Source organism: Salvia hispanica, chromosome 1, assembly GCF_029641045.1.
Source record: "Salvia hispanica isolate PSC_SH4W2 chromosome 1, Shi_PSC_v1, whole genome shotgun sequence".
Lineage (NCBI taxonomy): Eukaryota > Viridiplantae > Streptophyta > Magnoliopsida > Lamiales > Lamiaceae > Salvia > Salvia hispanica.
The window spans coordinates 8,672,261-8,692,348 of NC_142692.1; the positions used below are offsets into that span (position 1 = coordinate 8,672,261).

The following is a 20,088-nucleotide window of genomic DNA, read 5'->3' on the forward strand; positions in this document are numbered from 1 at the left end:
ACCCAATACATACGCCTAAACACAACAAAATGGAGAAAAACAGAAATTCAAACACACACATTGGTGGAAAATAGTCTAAAGAAAAGCTGAGAAGTATCTTTGCAAGGTTAGAGCGGCCCCAAAATGCAAAGGAAACTAGATTTTGGACATTTCGACTGAAAATGCTTATTCCATACTTCTACTTAACACAGAGTGATTTTCATATTCTCCAAACTACAACATCACAACCTTCAAACCTTCAAAATTAATAAAATTCCTAACTTACAACTTACAAAATATAATCAAATAAAATTCACGGCAATAAAAAATTTGCCCAAAACTCACTAACTGCAGTCTATCTAACAAATCAACTTCGTCCGGCCTCTCCCCCACCCAACCTTCGCGCCAAATCTGCCAAACCAAATTAAAATCTACACAATTCGGATAACACCACCAAAATTAATCCTTTGCCATTTTTCTCGCAATAATCCATTTCAGACGAGATGTTGCGTCGACTTTTGCAGAATAAGAGAGATGAGATGAGATGAGATGGAGGAGAGAAGGTCAGAGAGATATGGAGGAGATAGATACTTCAGAATCAACTTCGTCTTCTATTCCAACTTCGTCTTCACTCCCACCATGCTCAACCAAGTAATTGCAGCCTTCAAAATCCACACAGTTAGGGTGGATGACACCAGCGAAAATACTTGCAGCCTCCAAACAACCTTACCCTTTTGCTCGCAAAAGGGATACAACATTCCATTTTGATTTCTTTCTTGAGTCGAGATGTTTTCTCGACTGTTGCAGAAGAAAGGAAGGGGAGGGGAGGAAGAAGAAGGGATGAGAAGAGAGAGATGGAGGAGAGAAGGTGAGAGAGAGAATGAGGGAGTTATTAATATAATGAGACAACCTGCAACATCCCATTAAATGTGCTGACATCTGAAAAAGTGATTTTTTTGAACTTCCGAAAATGCCCAAAGCCCTAAAAGGGTAGTTTCGGTACGAAACAGTGAAAAAGGACCAATTTTGAGATAAAGGCTTAGTCCAGGGTTGTCTGGGGATATTTTTAAAGTCCAGGGTTGTCTGGAGAGATAAATGCATAGTCCAGGGACTATTTTTGTAGTTCACTCATCTATTTAACACACCAACCATTCATTTCTAAAACTCCATGTCGAAAAGTTCCGCCTCAACTATGAATATTTCGTTTCTAATTTTTTATTTTCTAAAACTCTGTGTCGAAAACTCCGTGTGGCGATGGCGGCGGTCCCTCGCCCGATCCATCGTCGGCGGACAATCCAGCGTGATCATGTTGGGGGCTAACTAGCGGCTGATTTTCGACTACTTTGCCGAAAACCCCCGTTATCCGCCAGAGCTTTTCTGTCGGCAGTTTAGAATGTCGCAGCGGCTCTTCCTCCATATATCGACGACATTGGTTGGGCAGTACAGGTGCTTCACCCTCTGACGTGATGCCAGCGGCCGGATCGGACTATCGACTTGGCAGAAGTGCACCGCTGCAATTAGGCAGTTGGCATATGCCGGATCGGCTAACATGTTTGACGAATACCTACATATGGGTGAGACGACTAGCATCGGTACAAAAAATGCACTGTTTACCGACGGAATATTCCGTCGGTGAATCTCCAAATTCCGTCGGTAATGTGCTTACCGACGGAAATACCGACCAAAATTTTCCGTGCATAAACTGCACGTCGGTAATATTTACCTATAGATCAAATCCGTCGGTAATTTTTCCCGTCGGATTCTCTGACCGATTTCTACCGTCGGTAAATTAAGTGCGACATCCGTCGGTAAATACCGATTTCTTGTTCACACTATTTCCATCGGTAATTAAACCAATTCCGTCGGTAACTAGTTCCCACTATTTCCGTCGGTAATTAAACCAATTCCGTCGGTAAATAATAAGTATTTTTTATAAATTAATTCTGTAATTTACAGTGAGACACCTATTTTCATTTATACAGTCAAATCACCTATAATAGCCAAAATAATCCAATAATAATAGCCAAAATAATGAAGATGTGATAGATAAAAGGTATATTAGTTAAACATAACTAAAGTACGGATAAAAAAGAACACAAAATAGGAAGTTTATATTAAATATGTATTAAGTTTGTGAAGCATCATCATCAATGCGTCGTGAGAGATGGGAATGTTGGGACATCATGATCCGGTTCATCTTCTCCTCCATCAATATGTATCAAGTCCGTGAACCATCATCATCAATGAGTCGTGAGAAATTGGATTGTTGAGACATCAAGATCCGGTTCATCTTCTCCTCCATTGCTGAAATTTTCACACTTTGCGCATCTAAATCTTGTCGAAATTCCCCCCTTATTTCCTCCCTAATTTCTCCTCTTAATTCAGCCCTTAATTCATCACGCAATTCATCTCGCAAGGTTTGTGCTCTGGCGGACTCTGTCGAGGTGTAAAACACGAGGTTAGGTGTTAAGTTTCCTGTCCGAACATCCTCTTCTTCTGGTCGAGCTTTCCTCCACAAACATCATTGATGAAGAGATCACTCAAATTTGGATTTTCGCCCTTCGTTGCTGCAATCGCTTGCACCTTCACCTAGATAATAAAAAAAATTGTACACATAACTTAAAACATTGAACTATACCTCAAAAAACATATTACTTGAATAATTGATAACAAATAACCAATATAACAAATTGTTCATGCAAACTTCTCCATTCCTATGCCCCTGACCTCTCCTACCCCTTAAACCAGACCCCCAACCCCCTGACCTCTCCTATACCCCTGATTTGATAGTTTTTGTGTTGTGATAAAAGTTACCAAACTTTGTAATCTCATATCCATGTTGTGAAATCAACTTCAGATAATAATAGATATCTTATGTTGTTATGCAGCACTGCTGCAATTCCAATAACAAAACCATATCATCAATAACTTTTCCTTTCTTTCTTCTTTTCTTTCATTACCAAATTTAATTTGTTTCATGTAGAACTCAGAATACATTCAGAGCTCAAATTTGCAGCTAAACCCTATCACCATGCTTCATGCAGGCCAGCCCAAAGCAAAAATCCAATACAAAACTAGACTTAATTAGTCTTCTTCCAACCCTAAATATCTCAACAAATCCTTTTATTAATCGAGAGGGAGGTAAAAATTCTATCATAGATCCATGTTGTTTTTTTCTTGTGTTTTCACATCTTGTCATCTATTATAAAGATAATCCAAAGATATAGCCAGCTTGCCATCTATTATAAAGAACATCTATATTAATAAGGGGGGAATTTCGACAAGATGTAGCATGCCAGCGCATTTCTGCTGCTGTGGCTTTAGATGCATACAATCTTTGCAGTCGAGGAGTCAGAGGAAAGTAATACATCTTTGACACTGCCACTTGTATGTTCTTGTGGGTTTCAGATTGTTCCTTAAAACGTGAAGTCACACAATATCTACACGTATGTAGTTCACTATCATTCCGCCAAAAGTTCCTACAGTTATTTGGACAACAATCAATCTTTTCAACGGGTAATCCCATGCCACGCAATAGCTTTTTGGTGCTATAATAGCTATTAGGTAATAAGTCCCCATCAGGAAACCCCTCTTTTATCAACTCAGTAAGCCGATCATAGCATCTCTCTGGCCAGTGATACTCTGCCTTAAGACTCATTAGTCCAACCACAAATGACAATTGTGAATGTCTCCTACAACCAGACCACAATTCATTATCAGCTGCATCCAACATATCATAAAGCTGTTGGGCATTAGGATTTGGTGGCTCTTCTGCCTCCTTATTGTTAAATTGAGGACCACCAACGTCTAATACCATTGTGTGGTAGGTGCTAGGTGCTCCAATTTCAAAATCCATTTCGATGTTTCCAGCTGATTCCGATTCTGATTCTGATTCGACTGTGTTTTCAGATGGTTCTATTGATCTTTCACCGTGAAACCTCCATATGTGGTAATTCTTTACGAAACCAAACCTAGAAATATGATACTCAACTTCATATGTGTCTCTAAAGCACTTGTTATCACATTTTTTTACAGGCACATCTGATTTTATCTCCATCCATATATGCAGGTTTACTACTTGCAAACTTGATGAAATTGTCAGTCCCTCCAAAAATTCTGGATTAAATTCACCATGAGGAAGTATACGTCTATACATCTACTGACGATTTCCACTCATTGTTATAATTCCTAATTGAAAATCCAGCTTATTTACTCATCAAAACATAAAATCATCTTCACATATCATACAATAACACAACAATATCACATACTATACCACTCGCTTCACCTTAACAACAAGTCGATGGAGCTAGGAAAGCTCCACCCCAAGCCTAGCCACCAATTTCTAACACTAAGGGATGCTCCTAAACAAATGAGTGTAGGCATGACCATGAATAAGAGAAAATAAAAGGAAAGCGGCTTACCCTTGGAGCTAAATTCTTCTCTTCAACTCCAAGCTATAAATCTCCTAGCTCCGCTCGTTGAATAAGAGACAACTGCAAAAAAATGGTGATTAATCATTACACATGCCCTAATTATACTTAGTTCACAAGCTTGTGATAACCTTTTAGAATACCTCATCACCATGAAATAGATCATCTATTTGATAATGTGAGAAATCAGTGAGACCAAAGCATTAACATCTGCATGAATCAACAAGAGGGAAAAGAGAATCAGTGCATATCAATACGTATGACCTAAACTGAAACTATATTGAACTTGCTTCAAGAGAACTTGAATATCATAAACTGATAAAATTGTTTTGCAAAGAATTAACTAAATTTGAAACTGTTCGTGCAACTTAATAAAATATTGTACTGCAGACCAGCTTCATTCTAAAAGAAATGAAAATGAAAAGAACTCTGTGAAAGGCATTAGAATATAAGTGTTAGTTTTAATATAGTATATTTGCACATGTGCAGTAGTGTTTCAGGTGGAATGCTCCAGCATGGAAAGTACAGCTGAGGAGATTGTAAAGCTATATGGATATTTAAATGGTAATGGTCATTTTGGTGTTTGTAAAATCATGTGTCATTTGATGAGGAAAATAAAAATTTTTAGGAATCAGAAAACATATAACTTTACAAACATTGATCACAGAGGCATGGTTAATTTTGGTGAAACAAACAATCCGAACATAGCAATGCAACATAGTAAGCACGTATGCAACGAACATTGATCACAGAGGCATGGTTAACTTCTTTCAAGCAGATGAACTGCATACAAAAATTTAAAGTCAAAACAGTACATGAGTAACGAATAGTTTCTGACATTATGCAGGTTTCAAGTACATAGATGCAGATTAAAGATGATTGAGAAAGAAGAGAACAAACAAAATGATCAATTCCACAAGCAAAAATAGAAGAGGTAACAACAAAACTGAAAAATAGAAACATTATTGATAAATTAAATTGCTTAGCATGTTTCAAATCATTGGACTGATTACTGATACTTAAAAATAAATTGCATTGCAGCAAAATAAATATGGATAGAGCATGTAGTGGTTGGGTGGTTTGTAAGACTAAATATTCTTTTACCTAAGATATCACAAAATCTTGTGTGCACCTTTTATAGCCATAACTGCTCAGATAAGATGACTATACCGTTTGATCTAGATGGTCTTCTGTCTCAGTTTAACGCCCATTTCTTTTTCTGTTTTCTTGAATGAGCTGTAACCAAATAAGAATAAATAGTAAATAGAAATGTGTTGCTAGTTGAACTCAATTTTGATGACCTTTTAACATATGTATACATCTATTAATTCATGTGTTTTTCCATTTATTTGGAAGACGACTTTACAGACTTTATAGGCTTCGAAAGCGTTGCATTCTACTATCTTTTCTTCAGTAGTAAAAAGTTGTCATTAACCATAAGCAAGCATTGGATCAAGAAAAAATAACAGGATAGTCCCAAAGATTCACATGTCCTTGTTTAAAAAATGATGCTACAAGATGAATGACTAACTAATCCAATGATGCAACACAGGACAAGGAGCACTTTATAGATCAATTTCTCAGCATTTTATAGCATGGAGATCTGATGTGTTTTAATTAACATTTCTGTATGGAAAAGAAAATAAAATCACAACTAGAATTACTGGTACAAGGCAGTCATCACAGCTGATCGACTTAACAAGAGATCACAGCTGATACACTTAACATATTTCTGACTAAATCCAATAAGAAGGTAATATTGACTCATATGATGGCAAAATATTTGTTCCTATAACTATAACACAATGGCCAACATCAAGACTAGCCATGGACAAAGAAACTTTAGTCTAAGTAGTACATTCCAAAACTCCATCACATGTAACAGTCTCACTGCAGATATCACGTCCTAGGCAACCTTAATGGCCATTGAATCGTGCATAGCTCTTGGATTCATAAAAGTGCAACTAGAAGAAAACATCTATGTCCATTGCCATATATTAGGAAATCTCAGACTATGCAAAACAATTTTACATTCTGTTCCAATATAATATTTATGCTCTTCATGTCATATCATTCGTATGTGTTTTGTATCAACTATTAGTTGCCCAACTTCCATAATCCAAAATATGCCACAATTAAACATGTGATATAAAATTAAAAAATGGAGATATGAATCATATAAGTCTAAACAAATGAAGGTAGAGGAAGCACATGATCCTAGCAGCAATGGTATCTAAACAACAGCAATGGTATCTAAACAGACTCGAGTTCCATCAAAATAGATCAGCTAAATGTAAAGCAAATTTCTAATAGAGCAAATTTTTTGCTAACACATTACATATCACCTCACAATTAGAAGACCAGTGATGGCATACATATCCACTCACAATTAATTCTGCTAACACATTACAAAAACTCCCTAAATATATTGATAATATTAAGTAGAAAAAACCCTTATTATATCATAACATGTAAAAGGAGAAGAATGAAGAGTAATACCTCTGTGAAAATGTGAAGTAAAAGAGTGGTGGAAGAGAGCGCTCAAATGAACCCAAGCAAATCCAATTTAAGAAAAACTCAACCAATTCCCCCAAATCCAACCTACACTTGCAATATTTGAATTCCCTCTCACCTTAATTCTTCAAAAATTGTAGGTTAGAGCTGTGGACAAGGGTGGAGTCGAGAAAACAGAATGCCGCCGATTTGAGGGGAGGAGACGGCGGTGGCTGTAGGTCAGCGGCGGCGATGGCTGTAGCTCGTTGACGGCGCAGGCTGCAGCTCGGCGACGGCACTGGTGTAGCTCGGCGATGCAGAAGAATGAATGACTTCAGCAAACGATTGTGTTTTGGATTATTTAATTTAATTCTTAAGATTATTTAATTTAATTCTTAAGATTATTTAATTCTCTTATTGTGTATTGGAATATTTAAATTAATTCTTAAGATTACCGACAGATCAATGCGGTCGGTGATGGCTTTACATTAAAAAATAAAGAAAAAAAATACTACATCGCTGTATACATTCCGTGTACAATAAAAATTCCATTAAAAAAATAGAGAAAATTACCGACGGCTGATTGCCTAGGTATTCCGTCGGTAATCACCGAGGGAGTTGTGTATATCGGTAATTCCGTCGGTAAATAGCGCATTTTTTGTAGTGCATGGATGTTCTGAGACAGTTTTGTAGGGGCATCAGGGCCATCTTCGGTGCAGAGTATCTACGAAAGCCAACCGCCACCGACTGCCAGATACTGCTAGATATGCATAGAGGGTGCACGGTTTTATAGGGATGATGGGTAGCATCAATTGCATGCACTGGAAACAGAGGAACTGCCCGGTGGCGTGGAAAGGACAGTTCAGTTCAGTACTGGCTTCAAAAGAAAACACCCGTCGATGATCCTGGAAGTTGTGGCTGACTACCGATTGCTGATTTGGCATACGTATTTCGGTATTGCAGGGTCTAATAACGACATCAACATTTTGCAGTTGTCGCCGCTCTTCAATGAGCAGTATTGGGGTGAGGGTCCAAAAATTAGCTTCGTGGCCAACGGCAGGCAGTACAATAGGGCCTACTATTTGGTAGATGAGATACACCCTCGACGGCCCGTATATGTGAAGACGATCTGATATCCAGTTGGTCCAAAGAAAGCTTACTTCACGCAACATCAAGAGGGTGCGAGGAAGGATGTTGAATGAGCTTTTGGTGTGCTCCAAACACGATGGGGCATTATACAGTGCTTGACACGATGTCACTGATATCATATATGCATGTATCGTATTGCATAACATGATAATAAATGATGAAGGACCGGATGCAGTGCATTGGGCATCGGATGATGGTGCCAGTTCAAGTCACGTTGTTTCCACCGCGCCCCTGCAAATGGATGTATCACATAGTAATGAATACTTTCTCTAAGCTTTCACCGATATGTTGCAGGGAAGGAGAACATCTCCAGCTCCAGGCCGATATGGTGGAAGAGCTCTGGGCACGTAGAGGAGTGGGCCCATCGTGATATGAGCAACGTCGGTGTTGTTTTAAGTATTTTTAGATAATGTTCGTTATATAATTTTTCAATATTTATTATACAACAAAGATTTAGTTTAATAATTTAAAACAAATTAATTGATTTTTTTTTGTCTAATCATTTTCGTTCGATAAATTTTTATTCTAGTCAAATTAAAATATACCAATAATTGATAAAATAATATGATTTGTGGTTGTGGCGTGGCTATTATTGGGCTGGACAAGTTTTTGTGGCTGTTGCGTGACTGTTCCGCCTTATTGTGGACACTTTTAGCAATAGCTATGTACTTTCCGCATCATCTCGAAAATTGCTCCTGTCATATTAGCATCATTTTTAATAGTCTTTCTAAAAGACTTCCAATTTAATTCATTTGAATTGTTCGTGTTTATCAAAGTATTAAAAAAAACGAAGAGCTGAAATAATTTTTTTTTAAATGAAAAATGAAAAATTGGGACGACTCGGCGGCCGGCGCGCAATAGGCATCGTCCCGCTCTCGGGCATGCCCGTGCTCTCGCCTCCCCCCTCCTTCTCTCTCTCTCTCTCCTCGGGACGGCTCAACGGTTGCAATAAAGCCCTTACCGACCGCCGTCCCCCAAGGCGGTGGGAAGGGCCTTATTGCTAGTGCTCTAAAATTTTTAGGATTCATTGAACTTTGTATCTCAATTTTTTGTATTTTTTAAAAATATATAGTAATTCAATTTATATTTATTTTGATAATTCTTAGTAAATGTTGCTCACATATTTTATTTTATTTGACTAGTTTTTTCAAGGGATAATAGTCATTTAAATCAATAGGTTTGATCAAATTCTGGTTTGTTACATGAATTTTGAAATTGGAATTTATTACAAAGTTTTAATTTTCCTCCATTATCTCATTCATGTACAAGATGTCATCTTTTCACAATATTCAAATCGACGTGCTGCACAAAAAATATTTTTTTTTTCTTTTATATTCCTTTATTTTCTTCTTTTATCTTTTTATTTTATTGAAATATTATCGTTTTTAAAATCACCAAAAGACGCTGATTTGTATATTAATAGGGCTAAGGAAAGTTAAAACTTTATAATTTAATTTTTCAGTTAATAGGATATACCAAAATTTAATCAAATTTCATTTAAATAGCTATTATCCTTTTTTCTGACACGGCCATTTGGAGTGGACCTAATGCCCGGCTTTATTGGGCCGTGGACCGAAGTTAATTGCTTTCGTTGGGCTTTCATTTACCATCCAATTGATATATAAACTATTTGCATTATGCATGTATGCTTTAATGACCTAATTAATATGCAAGGGAATAGAATAAAAATAATTAGTACTAATAGATTATAAATTAAATTACACATAATTATATGAGTCAAATCGTGAATTATTATAATCTTACCTACATAGGCATTATATCCCATTAAATTTGAGCCCACATGATTCGTGTGGTGTCCATCATCTCATCCCTTATAGTTATAGCCTATAGGTCAGAGGTTCGATCTCTAATAGAGCAATCTATTTAGTTAGTCTCCTGATAGTTGAAATGAGAGTTAGTCCTCCAACTGTCAAAAGGAAGACCTTGTGAAACTAAAAAAGTAGAATAAGGGTCCGTTTGATAAGAAAGGTGGGATATACCAAGATATGAAAACTAAGATAAGTAATATGACCTTTGTGTTAATATATGGTCAGATAAAGTTTTTACGTTGTTGTTTGGTAGACTAGATATTATCTAAACTCATGTATTAGATAACACATGGACCGACATAATTACCTTTCTTTTAAATTGTGTAGTATGTGTAATTAATCTTGTATGAAAGAAAGAAAAATGCATAAAGAAGCAAAGCAAAACCCATTGTGAATCCAAAATCAGAATCATTTTAAGAGTAGTTTTTTTTTAAAATCAAATATGTTCATATCAACCACAACACAATACCATCAGTACTTTAGAGAATAAAGAGAATAATCATTTGAACCATTTGAATGGAAAAAATCAAAAAGAAAATTTGGAATACAACAAAATCATCTCTGTCATATCTTTCATCAACAAGAAATTGAAGAAGAAAAATAGGTGTCTCAAAGAATCAAGGAGAAATATCAGTTTAACTATTTGAACAAATGTCGAAGAGAAAAATTTGTCTAACACACAAGAACATCTGTGCCCAAATTTTTCATCGACAAGAAAAGAAAAACAAGGAAACTCTCGTTCAGATTTTAGAACCATATTCATATCGTAGAAACCATGGGAGAAACCCATCCAACGTTCGAACCAACATCAGAGTGAATCACAAGAATTTTGTGAGCCACGGTAGAAACCCAAGCCATTAATCTACGTCGGCCAGTGATGTTTCTCTCCTTCTGTCTCTTTCTCGTTTGCTGCCATGTTCTGGCTGGCGGGCGACGTCGGCTGGCTCGCACCCTCCGTCCAAATTCTTCTCTCTCACGGCCAGTCCCAAACTTCAGGATCCTAGCACCTTCGTCCAGCACGGCAGCGAATCGTCGTCGTTCCTCACCCAAAATCCAGTTTGGCCTCTCTATTTCCGCCTCTTTTCCTCCTCCGACCGCAGCCCCTCACCACCATTGTCCCGCACAGCTCCATCGTTAGCTCGGGTTCGCCATCCATGGTTATTTTCCGGTGGTCAGCCACTTCGAGGTCATGCTGCAGCAATACTCGAGCCGTGTGGCATCGTTGTTCTGCCGCTCTCCGAGAACTGAAATCGTGCCTCCAGATGTGGTCGTCGGCGTTCCTGCTCTGCGGTGGTATGAACTTAATTGACCGAAAGAGGGAGAATCATGGGATGTGTAAAAAGTATTGGAGAGGAAGGGTGGTATGACCTTAATTGACGGAAAGGAGATGAATCATGGGATGGGTGGAAAGTGCTGGAGAGGGAGGGGTTCAATCGGATATCTTGAGAGAAAAGTTTTATATCCTACCAGATTTGTCGGATACATAACTCAGCTTAACTTTGCATATTTAGCCGAGCCGAGATTGGCTCTGAAATTATATTGGGCTTCAAGTTAAGCATTTCTATGATATCAAACAAATAGAAAAGTGAAGATATAAATCTCTATCTTGGCATTACTAACTTATCAAGTGGGCCCTTATTTTTCAAATATTTCGAAGTTTTTTACCTGTTTTCAACAAATATACAGGGAGTAAATCACTGGCCACGGTTGTAGTGTTTTATTTTTTTTACTTAAAAAATGTGTTCAAAATATATGGTTAAAAAATAAACTCATTCATAGGGCATGTCAAAATGATATACTATTACTTACTCAATCGTTCCAAGTTAGTTGAAGTAAAATTTTGGCATGAAATTTAATAAATTGATAGTATTTAGATATTAAATAAAAAGAGAATAAAGAAACAAAAAACGAAGAATGAGAGAGAGAGAGAGAGAGTAAAATTGGAGTGAGAATAACCCTCATCACAACGACGAAATATGGTGCAAATAGTTTGAGAGGGATGAAGTATTATTCTACTTTTTTAGTTTCACAAGGTCTTCCTTTTGACAGTTGGAGGACTAACTCTCATTTCAACTATCAGGAGACTAACTAAATAGATTGCTCTATTAGAGATCGAACCTCTGACCTATAGGCTATAACTATAAGGGATGAGATGATGACACCACACGATATAAATATTTGAGTAGGAAATAAATATACATGAAATATAGGCCAGTTGGTGGACAAGAGTAGTTTAATTATTTTGAGATGTTACTAATATAGTGTGTACTTAATATCGATTAGAGAGAGATAAAATACTACTGGTACTCCTACAATTTTTCGGTGAGAGATAGATAGAATTATAGAATGCAATTTTTGGTAGTACTTTTGTACGAGAGATCCATGTCTACTTATTTGGATAAACAAAACTATTAAGAATATTAATTATATACCCTTTTTAAGTAAATTATTTGTGTTTGGCGTATATATTATAAGACACGTTAAAATATGTGTTAGGTCGATAAAATGGATATGATACGTGTATACTTATATGGATAAATAAAATTATAGAATAATTATATACCTTTTTAGAGAAAATTATTTATGTTTGGGGTATTTATTATACTAAGACACATTAAAATTTGTGTTAAGTCGAGAAAATGGATACATTTGTATTCTAAGTTGTTTGTTTTACGAGATTATATTGTATTTCATAATTGAATATGTATAATTAATTTTGGTTGATGAGATTGAATTTTACGATTTAAAGTCTTATGATAATTAGTTATAGACACCTTCTTCTAACAAAAATAATTTTATAATTTAATTCTAAAAGAATACTAGTAATATATTTCAATGAGTCATAATAATTTAACAACACTTAAAGTACTAATGTAGGATAGAAAATAAAAAAATAAAACAAGATGAAAAGAAAAATAAAGAAAATAAATCAAAATAGATTGTACCTTTTGTACGGATAAAGTAATTTGTATTTTTGGAGTGGAGTATTAATTATACCTTAATATTTTTTCAGAAAAAAAGGAAAGGAAAAAATAATAAAATTTGAAGTCACAATTATACCACAAATTTATGCGTAACCTAAGATTAGGCTTTGTACATTCACATTTAAATCCATCGCTGATGAAATATTATGTTAATTTCGCCACCTGCATTTTTCCTGCTTGCAAACCGTAAACTGCAAACACGCTGAACAACTGTGAATTCACAATCTTTCCGTTTTCTTCGTGCCAAAAATTCGACGTTTTTTCAGAGCAAAAGAAACGACGCTATACACTGTTTTGTGGTGAAGTTTTACTACTCGTAGTGTGGCGATTGTTGGAGGGGATAGGGTTTTGTACGATCCCTTTTTGGGGGATTTTTGATGAGGTAGGGTTACTCCTCTGTCTCTTGATATTTCACATTTGGAAATTTGTGCGAATGGATTAGTTTTTATGTTCTGGGAAGTCTGATTCTGAGTATAATTATATGTTGGCAGAATACAGTTTTGGGGAAATTTTTTAAATTTAGGTTTTGCCTCCTCCGGTTCGGTGCATACCATATTCTGTTACGCTGTCAGTTTATGGTTTTGTGACATATGAAGCGAGGGAAGATTGTATATTGGGGATTTAATAGTGGATTGGGGAGTTGAAAATTACAGAGAATGAGGGGTTGTTAAGTGGGTTGAGAGGGAAATTGTTAGGAATGGAGTAGGAAGAATATCCCCAAGGCATTGTTGATTGAATATTACATTCTGCTAAGGATTGTGGGACAGTTAAGTAGGTTGCATTCCTGGGGGTTGGGGAAAGTTTGGTTTCCAGGAGTTAATACACCTTGTAAAGGCACTGTTGATTCTTTAATTTTCTCTGTTTTTCGTGGGTCAAAGCACGTTACCTTCACAAGGATTTGTTGGGGATAATCAGGACTGTGTTGTGGCATTAGAATTTATTCTTTCTAAGAATAGCTAGATCATGTCTGGTGCTAATGGAGAGAACTGAGCCTGCATTAGTTCCAGAATGGTTGAGATGCACAGGAAATATTGCCGGAGGTGGCGCCTCAGTCCATCTCTCAGGTAATGATACTTGGGTGCTCTTTCACACATTTTAATTGATAATTTGTTGCATAATCTGGTTTTGGTTCTTACTTTCCAACTTTCTTGTCAGATGCTTCTTCTTCTGTACACTCCACAAGAAGTAGGCCTTTTAGGAGCAATAGTGAGAAGGAAAGCTCACATTATCTTCAGAGAAGTTCTTCATCCTCCAATTCTAGGCGTAGCTCAGGTATAAATGGCTCTGCAAAGCATCCGTATAGTAGTTTCTCAAGGAGCCACTGGGACAGAAACCGTGAAAGAGAGAAGGAGAAGTCTATATATGAGGACATCTGGGAGCATGACCCTTTGGAGAGCATATTAAATAGTAGAGTTGAGAGAAATTCTTTGAGGCGTTCTCAATCATTGGTTTCAAGAAAGACTGGTGAACGTTCACCTCGTAGAGTAGATAAAAAGGACTCGCCTATTAGTGAGAATGGTACCCTTTCGCGGGGGAGCAATCTAAACGTAATCCAGAAGTCTGTGTTTGAAAAGGATTTTCCATCACTTGGGACTGAAGATAAGCAAAGTGTAGCTGGAATTAGAAGAGTCTCATCTCCTGGTTTGAGTTCAGCTGTTCAAAGTTTACCCGTGGGCAGCTCAGGGTTTCTTGGTGGTGAGAAATGGACTTCTGCTTTAGCAGAGGTGCCTGCTGCTGTTGCAAATAATGGCACAGGTCACTCTCATGCTCAACAAAATGTTTCTACATTTCCAAATTCGTCTTCTGGGATTTCTATTACGGCAGGTCTTAATATGGCTGAGGCACTATCACAGCCTGCAGCACGCGGTCATGCTAATCCCCAGGTAGTAATTGAATGTTACTTATGTTTGCATGATTTATGTTTTTGCTAGTGAACAAATTTTAACTCCTAGTCTCTTCAATGAATATTGCAGCTACCTGATAAAGGTCAGAGACTTGAGGAGTTGGCCATCAAGCAATCGAGGCAATTAATTCCTGTGACACCTTCAATGCCTAAACCATTGGTAAAATGAGATCTTATACTCGGTATTTTTTATAATAAGATGACAACATGCAAAATTCTCGTTTTCGTTGAACTTTCTAAGAGGCTGTTATGGCCTTCCAGTTTTATGCCCTTACTTTTACTCTTTTGTTTACAAAATCAAAGCATGAGGTGCTACTTTATATATAGCCAATATAAAAGCATGTTTTATCTGATCCTAGTCATAGACAACAGATATCGGGCACTTCCCCTCTTTGTCAATTTACATGTCTACCATGTGTCTGTTTTCAGTACAACTGTAACTGCTGTTACAGACTATATCCCTGGTAAACTGATGTAGGCACTCCTGTCTTGAGCATACAGCCTTACATTTCTGTCTGTCATATGAGAAAGTAAGTGGCATGAGAGGTCTAAAAAAAGTTGTTGAATGGCATTAGTATCTGAAACAGTTGGTTGGCGTAAGCCTACAATTGAGTTTCCTTTTTTTTCTTCTTCTGCGGTAATTCATCAACAACAAGAAGATACTAAAACTCTAACCAGTTCTCACTGCAGTAATATCCTCTCGTATCACGTATGACTCATATTAAGATATATATTTATATGCTACAAACAAATGTTACCACCCTGCTCAGATTGTTTCATGCCATGTCTTTGTTGGACATTGGTTCATCTCATCCAGTTCTCCATTAGTTTTCTGTGATGATCGTCTTTTCTCCCACTTGCCTGATTATTAGAAGTTTGTTGTAGCTAGTACAACACAAGCAGGGAAATTCCTTTCTATTCAACCATCAAATTCTGTGCGTAGTTTATTATATACTCCCTCCGGCCCATAAAAATAAGGATATTTTCCATTATGGGCCGTCCCATAAAAATATCCCCTTCTATTTTTGGTAACTTCTTTCTCTCTAATAAGGTGAGCCCCATTCTCTACTTACAATACTATAATTACTTTTTCTTTCCATCTCTCTTTTACTTTACCAATTATGCATTAATTCTCGTGTTGTCCCAAGTGTCCATATTTTTGTGGGACAGAGGGAGTATATGAGCATGTGCTGTGGAATTGGTGAACATGGTTTTTAGTTTTTACCATATGCTGATGAATTGGTGGACACTCACTCTTTTAGTAACGATACTAGTTTGATCAAATTTGGGCAATTTGTTCGTTGAGATGCAATGTACCAATGAGGCTATATCCGCATTGCTATTTGCTATTCTACTTTCCCTCTATTTTTCCATTTTCTCCCTGGCAAGGGAGTTTCCTATGGCCATAGCTTTCCTAGACCATCAAAACTACCAAACTTAAAAGAGTTTACCCCGTACATGCAGTATATAGTTCTGGGATTTACTACAGTTTACAAACAATAGTTACTGGGCCAACTGAACTAGGTCATCCTTTGTACTTTCCCAATTAATATTATTGATTTGATGCTGAGCATCCCATAATCTTCTAAAGTTTTTGCAAATTTATACTTTTTGTATTCCTAGTTCATGCATGCATCTAGTTCAAACTATTGGTTGATTGAATATGGAACTATATCACATGATGGTCAGAGGTTAATCTGTTCTATGTGACGAATGCACTATATTTATTATGTTTTGCCATATTTTCTCAATTTACAGTAAATGCAACCCATGCAAATGGTCATTATTTCACTTCTTGACTTTGTATGTGTGCTACTATACAATGTGTTGGATGGCAAGACGTTTGTCTTTTGACTGGTAGTATGAAGATATGTGTTAAAATCAGCTATCCTTTTCAGGTTCCTGGTACTGGAGATAAATTAAAACAGTCGAAAATTGCTCTGAGAACTAATGATATGACTGTGGCTCCCAAGGCTGTTCATTCACTGCCCCATTCTTCTCATTCTGCTACTCAATCTCGTGCTGGACAAAGCAGGTCTGATTCTGCCAGCAATCCCCATGTTGGAAAGTTTCTGGTTCTTAAACCAGGTCGTGAAAGTATCCCTGTTGGGCAAAAGGATGTATGCTGTGCAACTGATAATACCAATGGAAAAGTAGTTAAAGATGGCCAGGTTGCTACGGGTTCATGTACTGTAGTTGCATCAATTAGTGGGAGCAATTCCATGGTTTCTGTTCTTGAAAACAAGTCTGCTGCTCTATCACTAAGTTCAAGATCCTCTATGGAGAAGAAACCGACCCAATCTCTGGCGCAAAGCAGAAGTGAATTTTTTAATCTCATGAGGAGGAAATCCTCAGTCCGTGCAAAGACATCTGTAGAAAACCACTCAGATTCTAGTTTGGATACTCTATCTCCCAGTGCAAACACATCTGTAGAAAATTGTAAAGAAGGCTATGCTTCTACTACCACTCCTTGTGTTTTAGAGAATGGCAACCAGATGGTGTGTAATGGTGATAGATATGACATTACGGAGAAGACCAGGGGGTGTCTTCCGGATGTCGGAGACAGTAGCTTGTCTTGTCATGGATACATTTATCCAGATGCAGAAGAGGTTGCTTTCCTTCGTTCGCTTGGCTGGGAGGATAATAGCGGGGAAGACGAAGGATTGACTGAGGAAGAGATTAATGCTTTTTATCAGGAGGTGAGTTTGCGTAGCTTTCATTTGTTGTTAGTTTTTGATGATGTGTCATTATATAATTTCTTATGGAACAGTTCATCTACCTTGAACTCTCTGACACAACCCAAATTAAAGAATTCAATATAACAAAATTGAAATGATCATCGTACCCTCTCTTCAATCCATGGAACCTCTACATTTCCATTCATATATGTGAATCAGATATCTGTTGATACGTGATACGTTGTTAAAGATGCCAAGCAATTTTTTGTTAGCTCATCACAATGATTGCAATTAATTAAACTCTATAAGTTTTCTATGCAGTACATGAAGCAGAGGCCATCCCTGGAGGTGTGTCAAAACTCTCAGCCCAAGTATCCTACAGCATCTAAACTTCCCAATCCCATTTCAGACGAAGTTGCTGACTCCAGCTCCTCTGAGTCTGAAGCAGAAGCTTGATTCACGAGACCATGCTGGAAGTTATCTGGAGGATTCAATTTTGTCGGCAGAGTACTTTTTGGTGATTGCTTTTGTTCTAGAGGAGAGCTAAGGTTTTTGCTTGATAAGGATATTTGGCTGTGGATATTGGCAGAATTGAGGGATGGTATAATAAATAGTTGGCACCTGATATTGGCAGAAACGGCATCTTGTTGAGCGGTCTACATCCGAAAGAAAGGATGATATAGGGGATGCACTATTGCATTTTGCATTGACAGTAGTTGGTAGGACTTGTTTTTGATATTTCCTTTTTTCTCTCTAGTGGTTGGGAAATGTTTGATTAATTTTACGCCATGAAAAAGGAAATGAAAATGGGTTACAGATTAATTCGTTTGTTTGTTGTGTTTGCTGTTTGTCTTCCATTTTTCTTGCACATTAATGGTGGGCATGAAATGAAATCTTAGGTCCTTGAAGACGTCAAGAATGCATTGCATGATTCTTCGTTGAGCTCGTTTAAATACTTGTTAAGAAACATCTCTTCTATCAATGAAAAATCCAGTAGAACCTTATTTCCTACTCTGTATAATTGGCACTTGCAATTCTTGTTTTTAAATACGTTCATCCAAAGTGTGATAGGTTCAAGATCACACTGTACACATACACCAAGATGAATATAGCTGTGTGGACAGGGACTTTACAAGAAACAGAGCATATGGTTTTATTACAAGCAACAGAGCTCCATGGCCCCCTTTCCTACTGGGAAGGTTACAAATTAGGAGTAGTAGTTACAAAAATATAAAGAAATAAGAGAGGCAGTGGGAACAATGATATCATTGATATGCATGTACAACAATGCTTCCAAACATCAAGGAGATGATGATCTGCATCAGCCATCAGGGCTCAAAATGATAGACGAGTAGCCTTACGTACGTTCCATCTGGTTGTAGGACAGTTGGATTGGAATTCACTGATTTTCCATGGACGCTCGGCTTGGTCTAGTGTCATTATTATCAGCTCTTTTTCCCAAGGTTTCATTCTAACTTTGAAATGTAGAGTAATGTAACATATATCACGGATAGGATAAGTATATGAATTATGGAAACCTCATACTGCTCTTACTTTTTGTATGTTTCCATGTAATATGTATGCATCGGGATGTAATCAATTGCTAACTAATTATCAATCTCAAATTGAGACCAATTTTCAACTATTAGATTAAAAGATTTTGTGGTTAATATAATGTCAAGTGTAATATATTTTAAATTTAAATAATTATTAATTAAATTAAAAGGATATTAATGTCAAATCTTATATGTAGTAATTATAACTAACTATTTTCTCTCTCCTCAAAATCATCTCAAATCTTTAAATTTACGTAACTCTCTCAATTTAAATTATTTTTTCGCAAAAAATATATCAAATTAAAGATAATTTAATAAGGATTCCAACGAGATCTCAATTGCATATGTTCCGACGATGTTCGGGTGATGAAATTTGATAAATTATATTTCAATTTTCGTACATGTTGATAAGCAGCTATTTTCAACAAATACAACAAAAAATCTCAATATATTGTAGGCAAAATCTCAATATTATGCATGTCCAATCTCAATAAAAATGTGTTGATATTTTCTTGTCCTTATGTTGATATTCTAATGTCATATTGTTGATATTTGTAATACACAATGTTGATATAAAAAACACTCACGAAAATTATCATATGATAACATAATGACAATATTACCCTTTTGTTGATATTTTGTCTACTATTTATTGAGATTTTGTGAGCTTTAATCTCATCCACTCATTTTAAAATCCAATGGTGGAGATTTAGTCTTGATTTTGGATTAGGATGCTATAAGCATTAGAATAGGACCCTATATGCATCCATATATTTTAATTAAATGTATAAATAAACATATATTTTTTAAATAAATTAGTTTTTGGTTATAAAAAAAATTGGTCACATAGATCCGTTGTTTTAGAAATAGGAGTCTCAACCAAATAATTTATTACTCCTTCCGTCCCACTTTAGGAGTCCCGATTTACCATTTTTTGGTGTTCCACTTTAGGAGTCCCGGTTGAAATATTCCATAAATGGTATTAGGCCCCACATTCCACTAACATTTTTCCACTCACATTTGATTATAAAACTAACATAAAAAAGTAGGACCCACATTCCACTATCTTTTTTCACCAACTTTC

The 20,088-nt window shown here is 36.5% G+C and overlaps 1 protein-coding gene and 1 long non-coding RNA gene across 4 annotated transcripts; one reads left to right on the forward strand and one right to left on the reverse strand.

The window, feature by feature from the left end:
- Positions 1–1,942: 1,942 nt before the first annotated feature.
- On the reverse strand, positions 1,943–7,255 carry LOC125217811 (uncharacterized). 2 transcript variants are annotated; one of them, XR_016128720.1, is made up of 6 exons: positions 7,045–7,255; positions 6,912–7,013; positions 5,583–5,648; positions 4,556–4,622; positions 4,404–4,475; positions 1,943–2,568 (listed from the first exon to the last, which is right to left on the reverse strand). It is a non-coding gene; the product is annotated as an uncharacterized LOC125217811 (long non-coding RNA). The 2 variants fall into 2 exon arrangements; XR_007175818.2 differs by lacking the exon at positions 6,912–7,013.
- A 5,756-nt stretch (positions 7,256–13,011) lies between these two features.
- Positions 13,012–18,270, forward strand: LOC125224014 (uncharacterized). 2 transcript variants are annotated; one of them, XM_089063017.1, is made up of 6 exons: positions 13,012–13,249; positions 13,359–13,931; positions 14,023–14,750; positions 14,841–14,930; positions 16,669–17,469; positions 17,770–18,270. In XM_089063017.1, the coding sequence occupies exons 2-6, from the start codon at positions 13,844–13,846 to the stop codon at positions 17,902–17,904; spliced, it is 1,842 nt and encodes a 613-aa protein (XP_088919143.1). In that variant the 5' UTR covers positions 13,012–13,249; positions 13,359–13,843; the 3' UTR covers positions 17,905–18,270. The 2 variants fall into 2 exon arrangements, with proteins under 2 accessions (XP_088919143.1, XP_047983308.2); XM_048127351.2 differs by having other exon boundaries at positions 13,012–13,931.
- Positions 18,271–20,088: the final 1,818 nt, after the last annotated feature.